At 46.0% G+C, this 15,997-nt stretch overlaps 1 protein-coding gene across 3 annotated transcripts in view; it reads left to right on the top strand.

Annotated features, from left to right (window-relative positions):
* The window catches only part of OIT3 (oncoprotein induced transcript 3), a 30,066-nt gene extending 14,138 nt beyond the window's left edge, over nt 1-15,928 (top strand). For 2 of the 3 annotated variants that reach the window (XM_021399959.1, XM_021399957.1), the window contains exons 5-9: nt 1,489-1,611; nt 6,575-6,735; nt 7,227-7,642; nt 10,927-11,026; nt 12,425-13,384. In XM_021399959.1, the coding sequence (XP_021255634.1) occupies nt 1,489-1,611; nt 6,575-6,735; nt 7,227-7,642; nt 10,927-11,026; nt 12,425-12,604 (980 nt within the window). In that variant the 3' untranslated portion in view covers nt 12,605-13,384. Of the gene's footprint in view, nt 1-1,488; nt 1,612-6,574; nt 6,736-7,226; nt 7,643-10,926; nt 11,027-12,424; nt 13,385-15,078 lie in introns of those variants that run through there. The other variant, XM_021399958.1, reaches the window with a different exon arrangement.

Here is a 15,997-nt window from a genome sequence, read left to right on the forward strand (position 1 = left end):
ATGCTTTACCTGCTGTTTCGACATATCTTGATTTTCACAGTGCTGTTGCCAATGCTGAAACGTACCACCTCGCTGTGCTCATATTCACTGGTTGGTCTCCGTAAACGTACAGCAAGCATCGATGAATGTCAGTGGGTGTAATTTTTTCCACATGAATGACATTTCTTTGCGTCATATGTACTTCCTTGTTGGACTTCATTTGGTCCGACTGCCTCTCTGCTGCTATCTGTTGTGTGGCAGCAACATATAACAGTACTGGCAGGAAGGTTCAGCCTCTACTGTCATACCGCCACCATCCGCCTCTGATGTCGTGGACCAACATAATAAAACAGGAGGTGTTACTTTCGGAGCAGCCCTCGTGTTTTGTCTTTGTGGTTTGTGTATATTATATTTATTCCCTGTTTTGCTGAGAACATCTAACAATGTTCATCCCAAAGGGTTGCAATAACAATCTAGCAGTGAAAGTTACTTAAAACAACTGCCTCCCATTCTGATATTTACCTTCTTATTTTCTTTGTAATATAAAACCAGCAACAACTGAAAATGATCTTACTTTCTTTAAATTTTCAAATATTCAGAGTATTATTTGGATGATCTTTCCAGGCTCTTTTCTGTAGTTGTAGAGGCTGGGAATATGTTTTGAGAATCTGAATTTTCATGCAAAGAATTGCCTCGGCTGAACAGCAACAGTGTAAGAAAAGACACGAGAAATCCCCCAATTAGCTGTGCTGCACACTTTAGACAGAAGGAATTTAGGAGCAGAATCAATCTTACACCATGAACTTCGTCATTCTGTTCCTGTAATAATGCACCTCAGGGCAACAAGCCAAGCCTTTAACTTGCACTGAGCAAGCAGAATTTCTGGTAAACTCTTACAAGCAAAGTTTCCTCCTCAGTTTACAAAGGGAGTGCAGGAGTATCTGGTACATCTACATCCATCACAGCTGGGAAAACCCCAGGTAGAGAGTGTGTCTTCTCTTTGCTGTGCCCTGCTGGAGATGGAACTTGGCTGTATGTGAGTCTGTCCTCCCTGAGACACCTGCCTTGCAAATCGCAGTGCTTTAATTCTGCTGTGACTAAGAAATGGGTACGGTCCTATGTGGCAGAAGTTTTGGGAAAGTTTTCCCTTGTCTTTTTGAAGTAAGAAACAACATAAAAATTTAGATTAAGGGAATGTCCCAGAAGCCAGAAAGGGCAAAGCTGAAGATTGCCTACTCAGCCACGTTGTGTATGTCAATTATAGCGTATGATTTAATTTGGTAAGCTTTTTCATGGAATTTCTTGTTAACTTCATGATAAAATGGCAAACAAAGGAAATCGGACAACTGAAAATAAGTTTCCATTGCATTTTCTTGAAAGCAAGCTCACTGTGCTGCTGCCTTCAAGCTCTGTGCTGGTCATGCTATTTGTTAGTCAGCCAGGAGTATGCTCCTGGGCCCTGACAGCTGCCTAAGAAGCAGAGTGTGCTGATTTCCCCTTCTTTTGCAGAAATTGAAGGCTGTCACAATAACAATGGAGGCTGCAGCCACACGTGTATTGAAGTGGAAGACACATACCAGTGTGAATGCCCGAGGGGACTTGTTCTGTCCGAAGACAACCACACCTGCCAAGGTACGTTGAGGACAGGAGACCCAGCAAAGAATCTCCCTTGACAGCCTGTGTTCCTTGCATGTGAAAAGTGTATTTGAAGGAAGTTTTCCTCTGCTTTTGTTGTTGAGTGCTCTTAGTCTCCCCTTTCCAGTTTGGTTAATGGAGCTTTGTCATGAATGACTGATCATCCAAAACTGAGAGCCTGGGGACATGGCTCTTTTTACCAAGCAGGAGAAGAGAGACACAGGACCCAGCTGGGTGCCTCTTGCATCACAGGAGGGTTTAGCAGTGTTCACTTATAATTAAGATTGCTTAACATCTCCCATTATATTTCTCTGCTTGAGCTGTGCGTGCCTTTGTCAGATTTATGCTGTTAGAACTAAAATTTTCCATGCCTCAAATTGGGCTTTTTAAACTTCAGCTGAAGTGGTTCAGTCACTTCCAAGAATGAGGTTAAAAGACAGGCATTTCTTGCTCAAGTTAATTTTCTCTGTAGCTGCTACAGTCAACACTCCCATATCTTGCAGGAGGAAGCCTTGGTTAGGTTATTCTATGGAAAATTGTCCAAGGTAGCATCTGAAAATTGACCATTGCTTCTGCTGTGCAGAGACAAGGGCGATATTATCCTTGGAAGACCTTGCATCTGAAGTCCAGTCCCTTCCTATACACAAGGAGTCCTTCTTGCCAACCTACCCACACCTGTGGCATGTGCCTGGAATAAACAGGTTCCCTTTCCTGAGTTGCAAGAGCTGAGTGAGATTCCTTTCAAATATGCCCAGGCTCCCAGGAGTCAGTCTAGCTCTAGCAGTGAGTGCAGGGAGCAGAGCATTAAGGAAGGAAGATCCTGAGGACACTAAGAGTTAGCTGGGGGTCTGTAGCACCTCATGCGATGACTTCTTACAATTTCGTTCTTGCATCCAGGATTCTTCTGAGTCTTAGAATCCTACAGCTAGCTGACCCACAGGGTACTGAAGGAATGAGCAGCCTGGATGTCTTAAAGAGATCTACTATGATCCTCTGCTGAAGAGACATACAGTTTAAGACTGCATCTTGAGGAGAGCCACGTGTGTATACTCTGGGGGCCCCATCTGGCTTGCAAGTCCACTTTTCAGATCTGGCAGGCTCAGTGTAAGTTAGAGAAGGTCACTGCTGCCCTGGTGGGGACAGACCAAGCTGGTAGCTCTCCACTCGTGCTCTACCTTGGTGGGCCCATGAGGAACCTGTGCAGTTGCTTTCAGATATTTCCATGGGACTTTGCTAATGGGCTTGGGCCATAGTCAGGGCAAGAAGTAAAATGAAGGAAACAGAGCCTGTCATGATCTGATTGCCTTAGGCTTTAGATAGTGCCAGAGAGGATGCATTCAGAGCTGAGTCTGTGGTGGTTTGATGTCTTACAAACTGCCCAGACATCTGTAAGAGATACAAATCCCGATATCATGGTGACCAGTGCAGCAGATCTGCCCCAGAGGGGAAGGTGAAATTGTTCCACTTGATGCAATTTCTGCTCTTTAAGCTTTTTAGAAATGCAAGCCATACAAAGGCACAGTGATGTAAAATCACCACCAGAATTAGAAGAAAGGCAAGTAATGCAGTAATGAAGACAATTCCACAGCATCTCTTCTATCTCATGTGGATGTGACTTAGTCTACATCACAGGCATGTTCAGTGCAAGGGAGGCTGGTGATCTTGCATGATAGGAGGCTGTTTGGTTGTAGATCTCATAGGTAGGTAGATACATGGTGAATGACATAGGGACATGCCTGGAAAGAAGCAAGTATTGCTGTTGAGGCAGGTTGGCTGCCCTTCTGGGATGCTACATCCCAACCTCACTCTCTTGGGAGTGACAACGGCAAGTTGTCAATGACAGTTCCTTCATCCCCTTCTCTCCTCCCATTTAAGTACCTAAGTGCTTGGAAGTGCTCGTGCAGCAGAAAAGAGATGCCAAGAGCTTGTGAGAAAGTGCGGCATCTGCAGAGATCCTGTGAACACTACTCTGCTGGCAAAGCTAAGGCTCATGGCTGCCTGCAGCAGGGCTGAGTTGCCCTCTGTCGCCTGGATGTCCTCTATTTTGGCATGCTGTAACCTGAGCTTGCTTTTCACACACAGAATCAGTCCTCTGCCCTCCTGTTTACAGGGTGAGCACTGCACATTTGAGTTTCAGTACTGCTTACTGCTCCACCAGATCCCAGTGGGGAGAAGGTGGTGGGGATTTCCAAGAGCTGTGATTATTCATATTGATTGAAGGTGTGACTAATGGATAAATGCCAGAAAAGAGCAATGTTCTTTAGTCTTGGCTCCCTGAGGCATCCCCAGCAGGATTAGGCGGCCATGCATTTCCCAGCCAGCATTTTTTCTTCTTTGGCGGCTGCTAATGAGAGCAGCAGCACTGCCGGGTGCCAAGCTGGGGCTTGCAATAAGACATCTCATAAAGTGAGATTGCTCCTCCTTTTGCATTTCATGAATATATGTCCCTATCCAATGGCCTGCAATTTTGAGGAGCTATGACAGAATTTATCAGGAACTGCACCGCACGTTTTTTTTATGGCATCTAATCAGGCTTACAGTTATATTATTACAGTTATAATACTGTATATATAATATATTTTATAACAATAATTATAACTGTATAATTGCCTGGAGCTATTATATCTGCACCATATAAGCCCTCCCCTATGCTGCTTATACATTCAAAACAAATATTAGTCTTCTTCCACAGATATGAATGCCTGAGCTGGAATCTACCCACAGGGATACCAGCCAGCCATACCACTTGGAATTTGGTGGACTTTTTTCATACCCCACCTCTTCTTGAAATGTGATTGTGAAATGCTTTTCTCCCCTCTCCCACATCCGAGCCTTGTGTGCATTCCACAGGGAATGATGATATAACTTATTTCTGCTTGTAGTAGTGGCTCAGGGTTCCCCAACACCAGAAAGCCTGCACACGAAGAAAACCCCTGCTCCAAGCGGTTGTACTTCGAAAGCCTGAGGAAGGAGCCACAGGCCAGTCAAGAAACAAGGTGCCAGCTGCTGGCAGCAGTGTAAGCCACAGAACTTGCCACAGAAACTTCCTATGGTGGTCAAGGTACCATACAGGCATTGACACAAAGGAGAATTTAAAGCGCAAAATGAGGAGGCCTTGCCAGCACTCAGGTGCTCAGCTGTGTGTGAACTGAAATGTTCAACTGGCAGAGTCTGAGTGAGGCCACTAAACAGGTAGAACCGAAGCTCAGTTCTTGATTTTGATTAGTCTTCTGAGTACAAATGTCTAATGTGGTTTGAATTACATTACCCGTTATTCTAAGGAGGTTTCCAGTGTGTTTTGCTAAGCAGAGAGTGAGCTTGAATCAAAAGTAGATCTGCCCATAGGAGTAGTGATACTTGCTTTCATTCATTTCCATGCACAGGTGGTAGGGTACACGTAGTTGTCTCCTGCAGCACCAGAGCAGAGGTTGAATGGCACAGCTGACTTACATTTCTCCCCTTCAGTGCCACTCAAAGACATTTAGAAACAGAGATGGCAGGAAATTTAGTCCTGAACTTTGGAGAATTGCACTGGGGATGCAGACCCTCTTGCCCAGAAGTACACCTTTATAAAAACACTACATGTTTCTGTTCATCAACAAGTCGCTAGAACAGTTGTCCAAAGGATGTTCTTCTTGCTGCCTGCATTCTAGTGTTCTCAAAGTCCCTTGTCTCCTTGTCTGCTTTGCATTTGACTTGCTCAGTTATTCCCACTTGCCTTCTATTGTCAGTGGAGGAAAAGTTAAGGTAATTCTTAGTTCTTTAGTTTTCCATTCTAATGCAGCAATGTTGTTAGGAACACATATTGCTTTGGGCACACTGCATACATTTTAGCATATCACCTTGAAAATGATGAGCTTTTTTTTTTAAAACAAAAAAACAGTTCCCTGCAGGTACACAGTAGCTGTTACAAATATACGTTAGCTGGGACATGAGAATTTTGTAACTGGGAGTAAAAGGCAGGTTTTAGCAGCTTTCCTTGTATCCAAAATCCATAATCCAAGATCGCATAAACTTGATCAGAATAGGGAAGGCAGATCATGAGATTCAGAATATAATTAATTTTAGGGAAAAGCTTAGGGAACTAGTGTATTTGCAGAAAGTTTTGTCATGTGATTTTAAAACATTGGAAATGGGGAGGATTCTGGGGGGATTCGTTTTGCTGGCTGAGAAGGGACTAGAATATAAGCAATAGTATGCTTGTCCTATATGTAGTTGAATAGATATATATACACTCTAGGGGTATGTGTAGCAATTACTTCTTTAATGAGAATTATTTCCTCTTTCCTTTTTCATTTTGCCCAGTCTCTACGCTTCTTCCCACTTCTTGTGTAATAGAGTTAATTGAAAAAAAAAAAAAAACTTCCAAGGGAAGTCCTTTATGAAAATTAAATGTAGATTGGAATGAAGGGGAGATTGCTAATTGCATTTGTCAGAGCCAGGTACGTTACTCATAAAAATATTGATTATCATGGCATTTTGAGACGCTTTTATTGGCATCTCTATAGAATCATGCTGCCTTGTTTTGATGTGTTCTGTATTTGATGCAAAACCTGACACAGGGTCTTAAAAAATGGCTTTGCCTGCAGCATTGTGAGTTTGCTGGCTGTATCTGGGAAAGGCTATTCCCAGAACATAGCAGTGCTAGGGATAATCAATCAGAACTGTGCTGACCATCAAATGCAGCTGGAAATATGGCATAGCTATGTTTCTGCTGCAGCTCTAGCTGTTGCTGTTGTTGTCTTCTGTGGCATCATTGCATTAGAAGAACTTGGGGCAGTGGTACGTCAGTATTGCACAGATGAGAGTTTGAGATAAATAGATTACTACAGTAAGATGATAATCATAAATGCCACATGTGTTCCCCCATTTTTTATCTGTCAGTAATAATTGGTATAGCCCTTACCCAGCTCCCTGCTTGATTTGTACCCCAGACTTCCTCTGACAATTTTTCTTGTAGTTCCAGTGCTCTGCAAGTCCAGCTCTATTGAGGTGAGCATCCCAAAGGATCTGGTTGGAGGCTTGGACCTTTCCCTCATCAACACTTCCTGCAAAGGAGTATCCAATGGCACTCACGTCAACATCCATTTCTCCTTGAAGTCCTGTGGCACTGTTGTAGACGTACGTATACCCATTGCTTTCCTGCCCCTTGGGATCACTCAGAATTGAGGACTTGGTTGATAGCCTATTTGGGAAATAAGGTTGATTTAGCTGACTGGGGCCAATTCTGGTGCTACCATGCAGCTGGCCTCAGACTAGATGTGGGATGGCATCCCAAAGCAGGGAGAGCTTGTTCCTTCTCCTCTCCAGTGGTGTGTGTCTGTCAGCAGGTGTACGAGCTCACCCAGCACTTCACAGAGGTGCCTTCACCATCATCCTGGCGTGGAAAGGCCAGTAGTGTCATTCTTCAGCCTCCTGTTGAGGCACCCTCTGGTCCTAGATCATATTTTGAAGGTTGCACTGGCAGCTGTTCAGGAAGATGAACGTTGCTGTGGTTGCAGAGAACTTCTGTCTAAGTTTCCTGCACAAGGCAAATTCTCCTGCTGATCTGAACTCAGGGAAGCCCTTCTCGGTGATCTTCCTTTTCCTTTAAACCCTTTTCTTTCCTGCAGGTCATAAATGACAAAATCATTGCCACCAATCTGGTAACTGGCTTGCCAAAACAGACTCCAGGCAGCAATGGGGACATCATCGTCCGCACCAGCAAGCTGCTGATCCCAGTGACCTGTGAGTTCCCACGCCGGTACACAATCTCTGAAGGTTATGTGCCCAATCTCAAGAACTCACCCTTGGAAATAATGAGTCGCAACCGGGGCATCTTCCCCTTCACCCTTGAGATCTTCAAAGATAAAGACTTTGATGAACCCTACAGGGGTGCTCCTCCCACCCTCAAGCTTCGGGACTCTCTGTACTTCGGGATTGAGCCCTTGGTCCATGTCAGTGGACTGGAGACACTAGTTGAGAGCTGCTTTGCCACTCCCACCTCCAAAATCGATGAGATCCTAAAGTACTACCTGATTCAAGATGGGTGAGTTCACTGTTCCTTTGCTTGCTGGCTATTAGATGTAAGGTGGCAGTGGGACTGAGTTGCATCGCCTGTGTGACAAAGGAAGTGCTGTCACTTCTCCACAACAGGTTATCTACCATGTTCTTAGCAGTCACCAGCAGCCTGGCTGTCAAGCTGAAACCACCCGTATTATCGCAGCAATTGGGAGGTAGTGAAATAAGTTTCTCTAAGCCTTTACAGGGCATCTTTTTTTGTAATTAGCTTGTGGATAATTGAATTGGCTCCTATAAATGAGATTCTTGCTGACATCCTCTCTCTGCCAGCCTGCAAAGCGGCTGCCTGTTTGGCAGAACCCCTCTGGCTGTGTCACTGCCATGCAGCTGCTTCAGCGCTGGAGGAAGTTTCTTAATTATTTTCCCATACTCGCCTTCCTATAGCATGTGCCAGAAGACTCCCTGGCTCATTCTGGCTGGAGCTCCACAAGCTCCTTTTGCTTTGCTCTTTCTCTGATACCTATCAATCACTGCAGTGGATATAGGGTCTCTCTGTTTGGCTGTCATTTTCTAGAGTGTTTAGGGATAGTGATCATTCCAGGATGTGCTGGAAAAAAAAACCTCAGGGTGATTCTCTGGATTTGCTGGTCTCCTAGGGATGGCTTATATGTCAGAAGCTGGGATCTACTATGGCTTCTAAGGTGACCCCTGTTCAGAGGCTAACATGACAGTGCCATGGTGCTGTTCAGGGAATGTTTGCATCCAGCATCTGACAGCCTAACCAGACAACACGGGAGAGATCACAGTTGGGAGCAAGTCTGCTCTACCCTGGGCAGGAATGTACAGCCAGATAAGGACTCAAGTGTCATAGCCCATCACTTAAGGAATTGGGCTTATGTAAGTCCTGGGTTCTGTCTGCCAAACTGTTTAATGAGGACAGCAATTATTTCCTTGGCTGCCAGGCTGAATTGTCCGCTGTCACAGTTGATGACAAGTCCTGTACAATTGCCTTGTAGCAAAAGGGTCCTGCAGAGTACAGCACACAAAGATTCTGTTTCCATTTCTCTTTCACAAAGGTTTCAGCATTATTTTCTCTCTCTCTAGCTGAGGCTACAGTCCTTCAGCTCATGACATTTATGAGCAGATTTGTAATGGGAGGATTGATTTATCATCTCCCTAACCATCCCTGTGGACTCTCGCAGACTCAAGGCTCCAAACAGTCCTTCATTTCCCACCATGAGTGCAGATGATCAGTATTTAAAATAGTGGCCAAAGCCTGAGCTGAATAGAGAAGGGAGAAAATGTTATCTCTTGAATTTATCACAGCACTGGCCTGAGGGTTTACCCGGTAAGAAGCCAGAGTGTTTCTGGTAAGGGCCTTTGCCTGCTGCTGGGGAAGGCGCCAGCAGCCCCTTTGGTACTGCTATCCTGCAGAGGGCATCAAAACTTCACCAAAGGGAAAAATGGGCTGAAGCAGGCTGACTGGAGTTCATCCAGCCTTCTCAGCTCTCGGGCTGTCACTGCAGGCACTGGTGCCCCCAGCCAGCCCCCCACGCTGGGCTCTATTTAAGTGGTACCGCTCACTTAGACCAAAGGCTAATGGTGTGCTGTTGAACTAACTGAAGCTCTCTGTCTCTCACTGTGCTCACAGCAATTAAAAAGTAAAATTAGCTGAATACACTGCTGATTTGTCTGTGCTCCAAACAGTTCTGCAATAACCTTGTTTCTTTCCATCAACCCAGCCCCAAAGGCCCAAAGCAATAAAGACGAGGTTTTTAAGTTGGTTTGATTGTCTAGGATCAGATCTGCAGGAGTTAACTGCAGCTGAGACTTCCAGAGGGAAATGCTGTTTACATGTGAGAGGGTATGCCTTAGACTGAGAAGTGGGAAAACTCCCTCTCCTGCTTTCTTCCCTGCTATTTGCCCCCCCCATCTCCAGCTGGCCGGAGGTCGGACTCCTCAGCTCCTCTCCCTGCGCTGCAGTGACCACACTGGAAATCAAGATTTTCCCAGATCTCTCCTCATGGGCTCTGTAATATACTGTACTACTGCTAGCCCAGCCAGCCCCAGAACAGCTCTTCTGCTTCTGCTCTTGCCTTTCCTATTTCTCAAAAACAAAATAATTGAAAGGCATTGACCAGCTGCATGGGTGATTAACACCACAGTTCTCTGGGGCATCCAGAACCAGGTCAGGGCACTGAGGGTAGTCCTGTGTGATCTGGTGTGCTCAGAGGCTGCAATTGATCCGAGCATTATGTGGTTAAGGTAGTTGTGCTGCGCTGCTTGTCCCATTGTACCTGGGGCTGCCCTGTGTTTGCAGGCTGAGGAGGTAACTGTGCTCCCCAGGCACTCCTCCCTATCCTGCACGCTCCCCCTGCTCCCAATAAGAGGGTCAGAGCACAGCTTCCATGGCACAGCCTCTCTTTGCTCCCTTAACACAAGCACATTATGCACAGAAAAGGGTTATTTTCCCTAACCAGGGGAGTTGACCCTGTGACCTGGGGGCTTTCTGAACTCTTCTGTGGTGCTGCAATGCTTTTGTGGCAACCTGCTATAAGACAGACTTAGGGGAGCAGTAAGGTTTCTGTGCATCTATCCCTGCTTCTTCCTTGTTCCTCCATTTTCCCCTCCCTTCCCCAAACTGGTTTCTTGCAACCAGAATGGAGAACCTGCAGAGAAACTGGGATTTAGGAGTTGGTTTGAGACAGTGTTCAACAATTATCACAATTTATGTGCTCATAAATGAGGACATGCTTCTGAGTTGACTTTGTCATTCTTCACAAGCGAGCGCCTTTAGGAATGCTGCTTTTACAAGCAGCTTTATCCTGTGCAATGTAGTAACAGCTAGCCTTTGGCCTCGAGGTGGAAGAACCTGTGCCGTTTTCCTGGATGCGCACTGTTAATTTATTAGTTCCCCATGGATAACTTGATGTTTGCCTCCCAGACAAGCTGACTTGTAGACAGGGACACCTCTTCAGAAATTCAGAATGTTGTGCTGGAAGATGAAATGAGGACAAACTTGACTGCAGCTCTCTGGCAGTCCCTCTGCTGAAGGGGCTGGACCACATCCTACCAGCTCTCTGCTGCTGAGCTGCTTTGTCTGCAGATGCTATTATCATCGCTGTTGTTTTTCCCCGTCATTCCCAAATTTTCTCCTGTGGCCAAAAAGGAAGTAACAGGAATGGCAGCTTAGCTTGACAGAGCCAGGCTCTCCTTTACTTTCTTTGGTTAAATAGACCGGGTTGAGTTTTTTTGTCTCTCTTTTTCCGTTCCTGGAAAAACCATTAAAGCCAATCCCTCTGTTTTCTTCAGCTGTGTTTCTGATGATTCGGTGAAACAGTACACATCAAAAGACCATCTTACCAAGCATTTCCAGGTTCCTGTGTTCAAGTTTGTGGGCAAAGACAACAAGGTAAGCTCAAAACTCATCTCTCAGACACTGCATCATCCCTGATCTGACTGAGGAGTCTCAGCACAGAATCGGCTGTGTTAGAGCACTAGGAGGAGGAACGGCAGGCCCAAGGCAGATTGCACTGTACCTGTTCTAGCTGCTGCTTCTTTCAGGAGCCTGGAACGGGTTCTTTAAAAGAGAGTAACAAAAACAAGTGAAATTAAACTAAATACAAAGGACAGTCATGGAGCAGCAGTGGCATAGCTGGCTAAAATAGTTTTTTTTCCAGTGCAGTCTTTGGGGTCCCTCATATGCTGGAAGAGAAAAGCGTTTGTGTTTCCAGTCACCAAGCAGAAATCTGGGAAGTTAGCCGTCTTGCGTAGTGTCCTGTCTTTAAAACAGAATGATTTATAGTTTTCAATCTCATCAGCTTTTTCTAACATGTGTTTGAACAGATGCCCTTCAGTTTTCTAGATATGGAGGTTTCCAGATACCATCGAACTCAGTGTGAAACCAGGCTGCCCAGGCTGGTGGCAGTTTGGGGCAGAAGCTCTCTAGTAGCAGGACAGCAGAAGGGATAATGACATCTTCCTAATGCAAATAGCTTTCCTTTTCTGTGCTGGAAGAAACCAGGTCTTTCAATCACTGTTATGCTCGGCCAATGCTGCTTGCTCCTAAAGGCATGAGGTTGCTTCTCCAGCCCCTGCAGAACCTCAGTATGGTTAGAAAGAATGAGATTGTCCAAAATTCACAGATTTTGCTTGGCCATCTGTTTGACATTTCTGTCTCCGTGTGCATCCTCCTGTGCAATGGATTTTGCTTTAAACCTCACCATTGACCAAACATTCACAAATGTTTGCTTCCCCAGTCGCAATTTGCAGGGATGTAAGCAGCCCTTGTCATTTGTAGGGCAAGGAGCAGCAATCCTGTCGCTGTCTGCCTCACGTGTGCAGAAAGAAGGGGCAGCTGTCTCCCTGCTCTTTGTGCTCTCCTTCTTCCCTCAGCTACCAGCCCGAGCCCCTCATCACCTTGCGTTCCCCTTTGCCTCTCAGGCACCGACCTTTATGTTTTCCCAGCTTTTGTCAAATTCTCTTGCATGTTTCTATCAGTCCATCTCCTTGTGAAGCTTCATGTGTTCTTGGCCTGATTCCTACCACGCAGCTGCTACTAGATTGTGCAAGCTCTTCCAAGCTAATGCCTGGTATTTTCATCTCTTCATTTCACGCCTTCCTATTCCCCAGCTCACCCCTCGCTGAGAGCAGGCACTGTGCTCTGAGGGGATCTCAGCCCTCTCCAAGGCACAGGGGAAACTGATGGGGCATCCAGCTCACCGTGGATGGCCGTGGTGGCTAAGGACCTTTTTGCTGTGAGACCAGAAATAGCTGCATGGCGTAACTTCCATGCCTGCTTTCTCTCCAGGAAGTGTTCTTGCACTGCCGCATCCTTGTGTGCGGGGCGCTGGATGAGAGCTCCCGCTGCGCCCAGGGCTGCCGGCGAAGGGTGCGCAGGTCAGCTGGGACGGAGGAGCAGGACAAGTCTGGGAGCTTGGCAAACCACCTCCTGACAGGCGGCCCCATCAGAATTGACTTCGATGACTGACACCCAACCCCTGGAACAGCATCTCTGCCTGTGACCATTCTTAGCGGTGCCTTCTTTCCTGGTTGTTTGAGAAATGAGAGGTGTTTGGCAAAGTCCCTCCTGAGCCTCAGGCCTTGTTCCCTAGCCATGTGATGGCTGGTTGTGAAGTACGCTTGGCACTTGAAGCAGCAAGCTGAGTGCAAGCCAGACAGCAGAGTGGTTTGGTTTTAGCTCCGTTCTGTTGGGTTAAAGGACCCTGCTGCTTTGCAGGCTTGAACCGTTACCCAACTTTGCCTTTGCCTTTCCCTATGCCCACCCACAGGCTCCACAGGACTGTTCGTCTTGAGCTCAACATACTATTCAAGCCCTTCTTTCATCAGACAATAAAAACGGTATTGTAGCTGAACATGTTGCTATGCAGTTCTGTGAATGATGCTGAAGCTTTCGGGTGTCCTGCGATTTTAGATGACCTTTAATAAAAACACGTATAAAAATATATATCCCAAAATGTGCAACTTCCTTGGCACTACTGAACAGTTGTCGTTACAGGCAGCTGAAACTAGGTCTATCACAGGCACATTTGAAGGTTATTTTAAAATAGTCATAGGTATTTAATAACATTTTTTAATTGTCTTTTGATAATTGCATGCGGTTTAACAGTGTTCCTTGTATTTAGCATATCACTGTTCTTTCTTTCTCTTCTCTCTCCATCCCCTCCAACAACGTGATGCCTATTGTAAGTGCTATGGCACTGTGGTTTGAAGAAAAAGATCATTAAAAGTCTATACATGCCCACCCCAAGTGTGCTGCTACCAAGTCTGTGTTTGGAGGTTGTGGTGATGCATTACCCTGCACAGGAGGGGCTGTGCCTCTGCCAAAGGGATTTGAGCAATGCATATTACAAATGATTACTGTGAATACTTTTTGTGGATGGTTGCTGGGACAGGGGTGTCCCCAGTGAGCCTGGTGACAGGAGACATTGTGATGTTGTTTGTGGTGGGTGAGAAGTGGCTGGAGATGCAATTACAGGTGACGGTGGAAACACGACGCTTGTCAGGAATCCCTCTGAGCCACCAAAGTCCTTCCAAAGAGGACAAAAAGGGTGATAGCTCAGGGCCGTGAAGGATTACAAGTGTGGATGGAAGGAGGTGAGCAGTGAAGGACGAAGAAAGAGTTGGGACCAGGGGGTGAAGAAGGAGCTGTTCCCACTGGTGGCTATGGCACAGCGGTGTGCTCATGTGGTTCTCTGCCAGAAGTCTCACCATGTGCAGGTTCAGAGGTGTGCTGGAGGTTCCCCCCAGTCTGCATTACTGATTTTCTGCTTCAGTTGGAAGCAGCCAAATTGCTGCCAAGGCCGAGATTTGTTGCTGCTCTGAAATGGAGGGTGAGTCTGTGTGAGGGGGCCATTTGGAAGGGAGTCACAAATCACCCCAGCAATATTCCATTCCTCAGATTTATTTCTTCTGGTGACTGACGTTTCAGTGATGAATGGGTGTTTGATGGGCTGGGAGTTTAGTGATTTTTCTAAATGGCTTCGTGGCTGCTTTTCTGCTTTGGGAATATATGTTTGTGTGCATCCATGCTAGGCAGAATAAATGAAAATTTTCCTGGGGAAATAAGTATAAGTGGAAAGACATTTTTCGTGTTATCTAACCGTATGCGAATGAAAAAGAAATGAAAAAGCCCCCTACTTGCACTGCGATGCTCTCTTGGTTCTGCTGATTCACTTCTGCATTAAGACCACGCTGGCAATTTCCTGCTGCCACTTCTTTGCTCAGGCAGCCCCTGCTACATGTACTTATTTTGATAAAACAAGAGCTGGGAAATGAAATTAATTAGCTGGTGCATTCTGGAGAAGCAAAGGATGTTTTTGTTAGTGTGAGAGGGATGTGGGGAGTGGTGGAAGGGGAGATTCTCTGCTTGCTCTAGTTTCTGTGCACGTTGTTTGGTCCTTCCTGACAAATTCATACAAAGCAGCCTTTCTGCTCCACAGCTTTTTGTTAAATCGTTTGCAGGAGCCGTAAGGAGGAAACACTGCTCTGCATGGCCACGTGAGCGGAGCACTCTGGGAAGGTGCTTGGTTTGTCCTGCAAGCAGGATAGCGGCTCTGCTGTCTGCCACTGCCCTGAGCTGTCTCTCCTCCAGCAGAGAGGGGAATGGCTTCTAGGCGAAGAACTAAACCATTTCTCCAAGTCTTATCTCTCCCCACTTTACCTTCTGCTTCCATCTGTCTTCTTTGTCAGCTTTACATCCTGGACATGAAATCAAAGGCCAAACTTGTGTGGGAGCCAAGGGATTTGTTTTTCTGTTTAATTTAATCACCCATGCCATGGAGCAGAAACAAACTGCACTGCAGAAGCAGGCACTGAACGTGTGTGGCAGTGCTCCTGACAGCCCCTGAGCACTGCCGAGCATGGTTCCAAGTCCAAGCAGTGTTGGTGCTGCCTGACACGTAGGGCTGGTGTTCTGGCTGGTGTCGCCTCATTCTCTTGTAGGATGTAAAATGAAAATCAGAATGGTAGAGGTCCTGGAGGAGCCACCCAGTACCTGCCATTCCAGTCCCTGTGTTTGTGTCCTCTGTGGAGACATAGAGGTTGCTGGAAGAGGGCACGCTGACCAAACAGCTTGAACATCAGCAAGAGCTGAAGTAATCCTGCCAAAGCACAAAGCCAACAGGAAGCCTCCAGGTAAGCACGGTATCTTTGTCCTGTTCAGAGCACAGTGGAAACAAAGATGACCCGAGCTTGAAGTTTTGAGTTTCCTTGTCGAGCTGCTCATGGCTTTTTTCATATTTCCACAGTTTACCATTAGTGGAAAATGTGCTTCTTCAGTAGCTGCCCCACCAGCAGCAGTCTGTATTGTTTTGGTATGAATGGCAGTTTGAAAGCACGGAAGAATTATTTATGTTAGCACTGTCTCCAAAATGTCAGTGTGTGGACAGAGATTTTGTTCAGAACCCGTGGAATCTTCCAGTGTATGTCATTATCTGTCATCAGTTGCTTGCCCTGGCTTTAATCTGGTATCAAGCCACTGAGCTTAGACAAGATATATTATTTAAATAGTGTCATTTAATCATGAGAGTGTGCTAACATTTAGAACTGGCAACAGGCACGATTTCACCAATGAAATGGAACATTTGGGAAGTGTTTGGAATGAGAAATGTTTCCTTCCCATCCCTAGCCAAACGAATGTGTTTCTTAGATGGCAAATTAATGTGTCCAGCCTCATGCTCTGATAGACGCACGCTGCAATGAAGTTTGGCAGTGCAGTATTCACTCTCCAGAGGCATTAGCACAGCCAGGAAAGGATGTCATTGCAACTGATCACTGTAAATGAAGGTCCTCCTCTACGGAAGGCATCCCAGTGCACCTCGTACCATCACTTCCAATTCCCTGTTTTCATACCATTGGACTC

The sequence above is a fragment of the Numida meleagris genome, chromosome 5 (assembly GCF_002078875.1).
Source record: "Numida meleagris isolate 19003 breed g44 Domestic line chromosome 5, NumMel1.0, whole genome shotgun sequence".
Lineage (NCBI taxonomy): Eukaryota > Metazoa > Chordata > Aves > Galliformes > Numididae > Numida > Numida meleagris.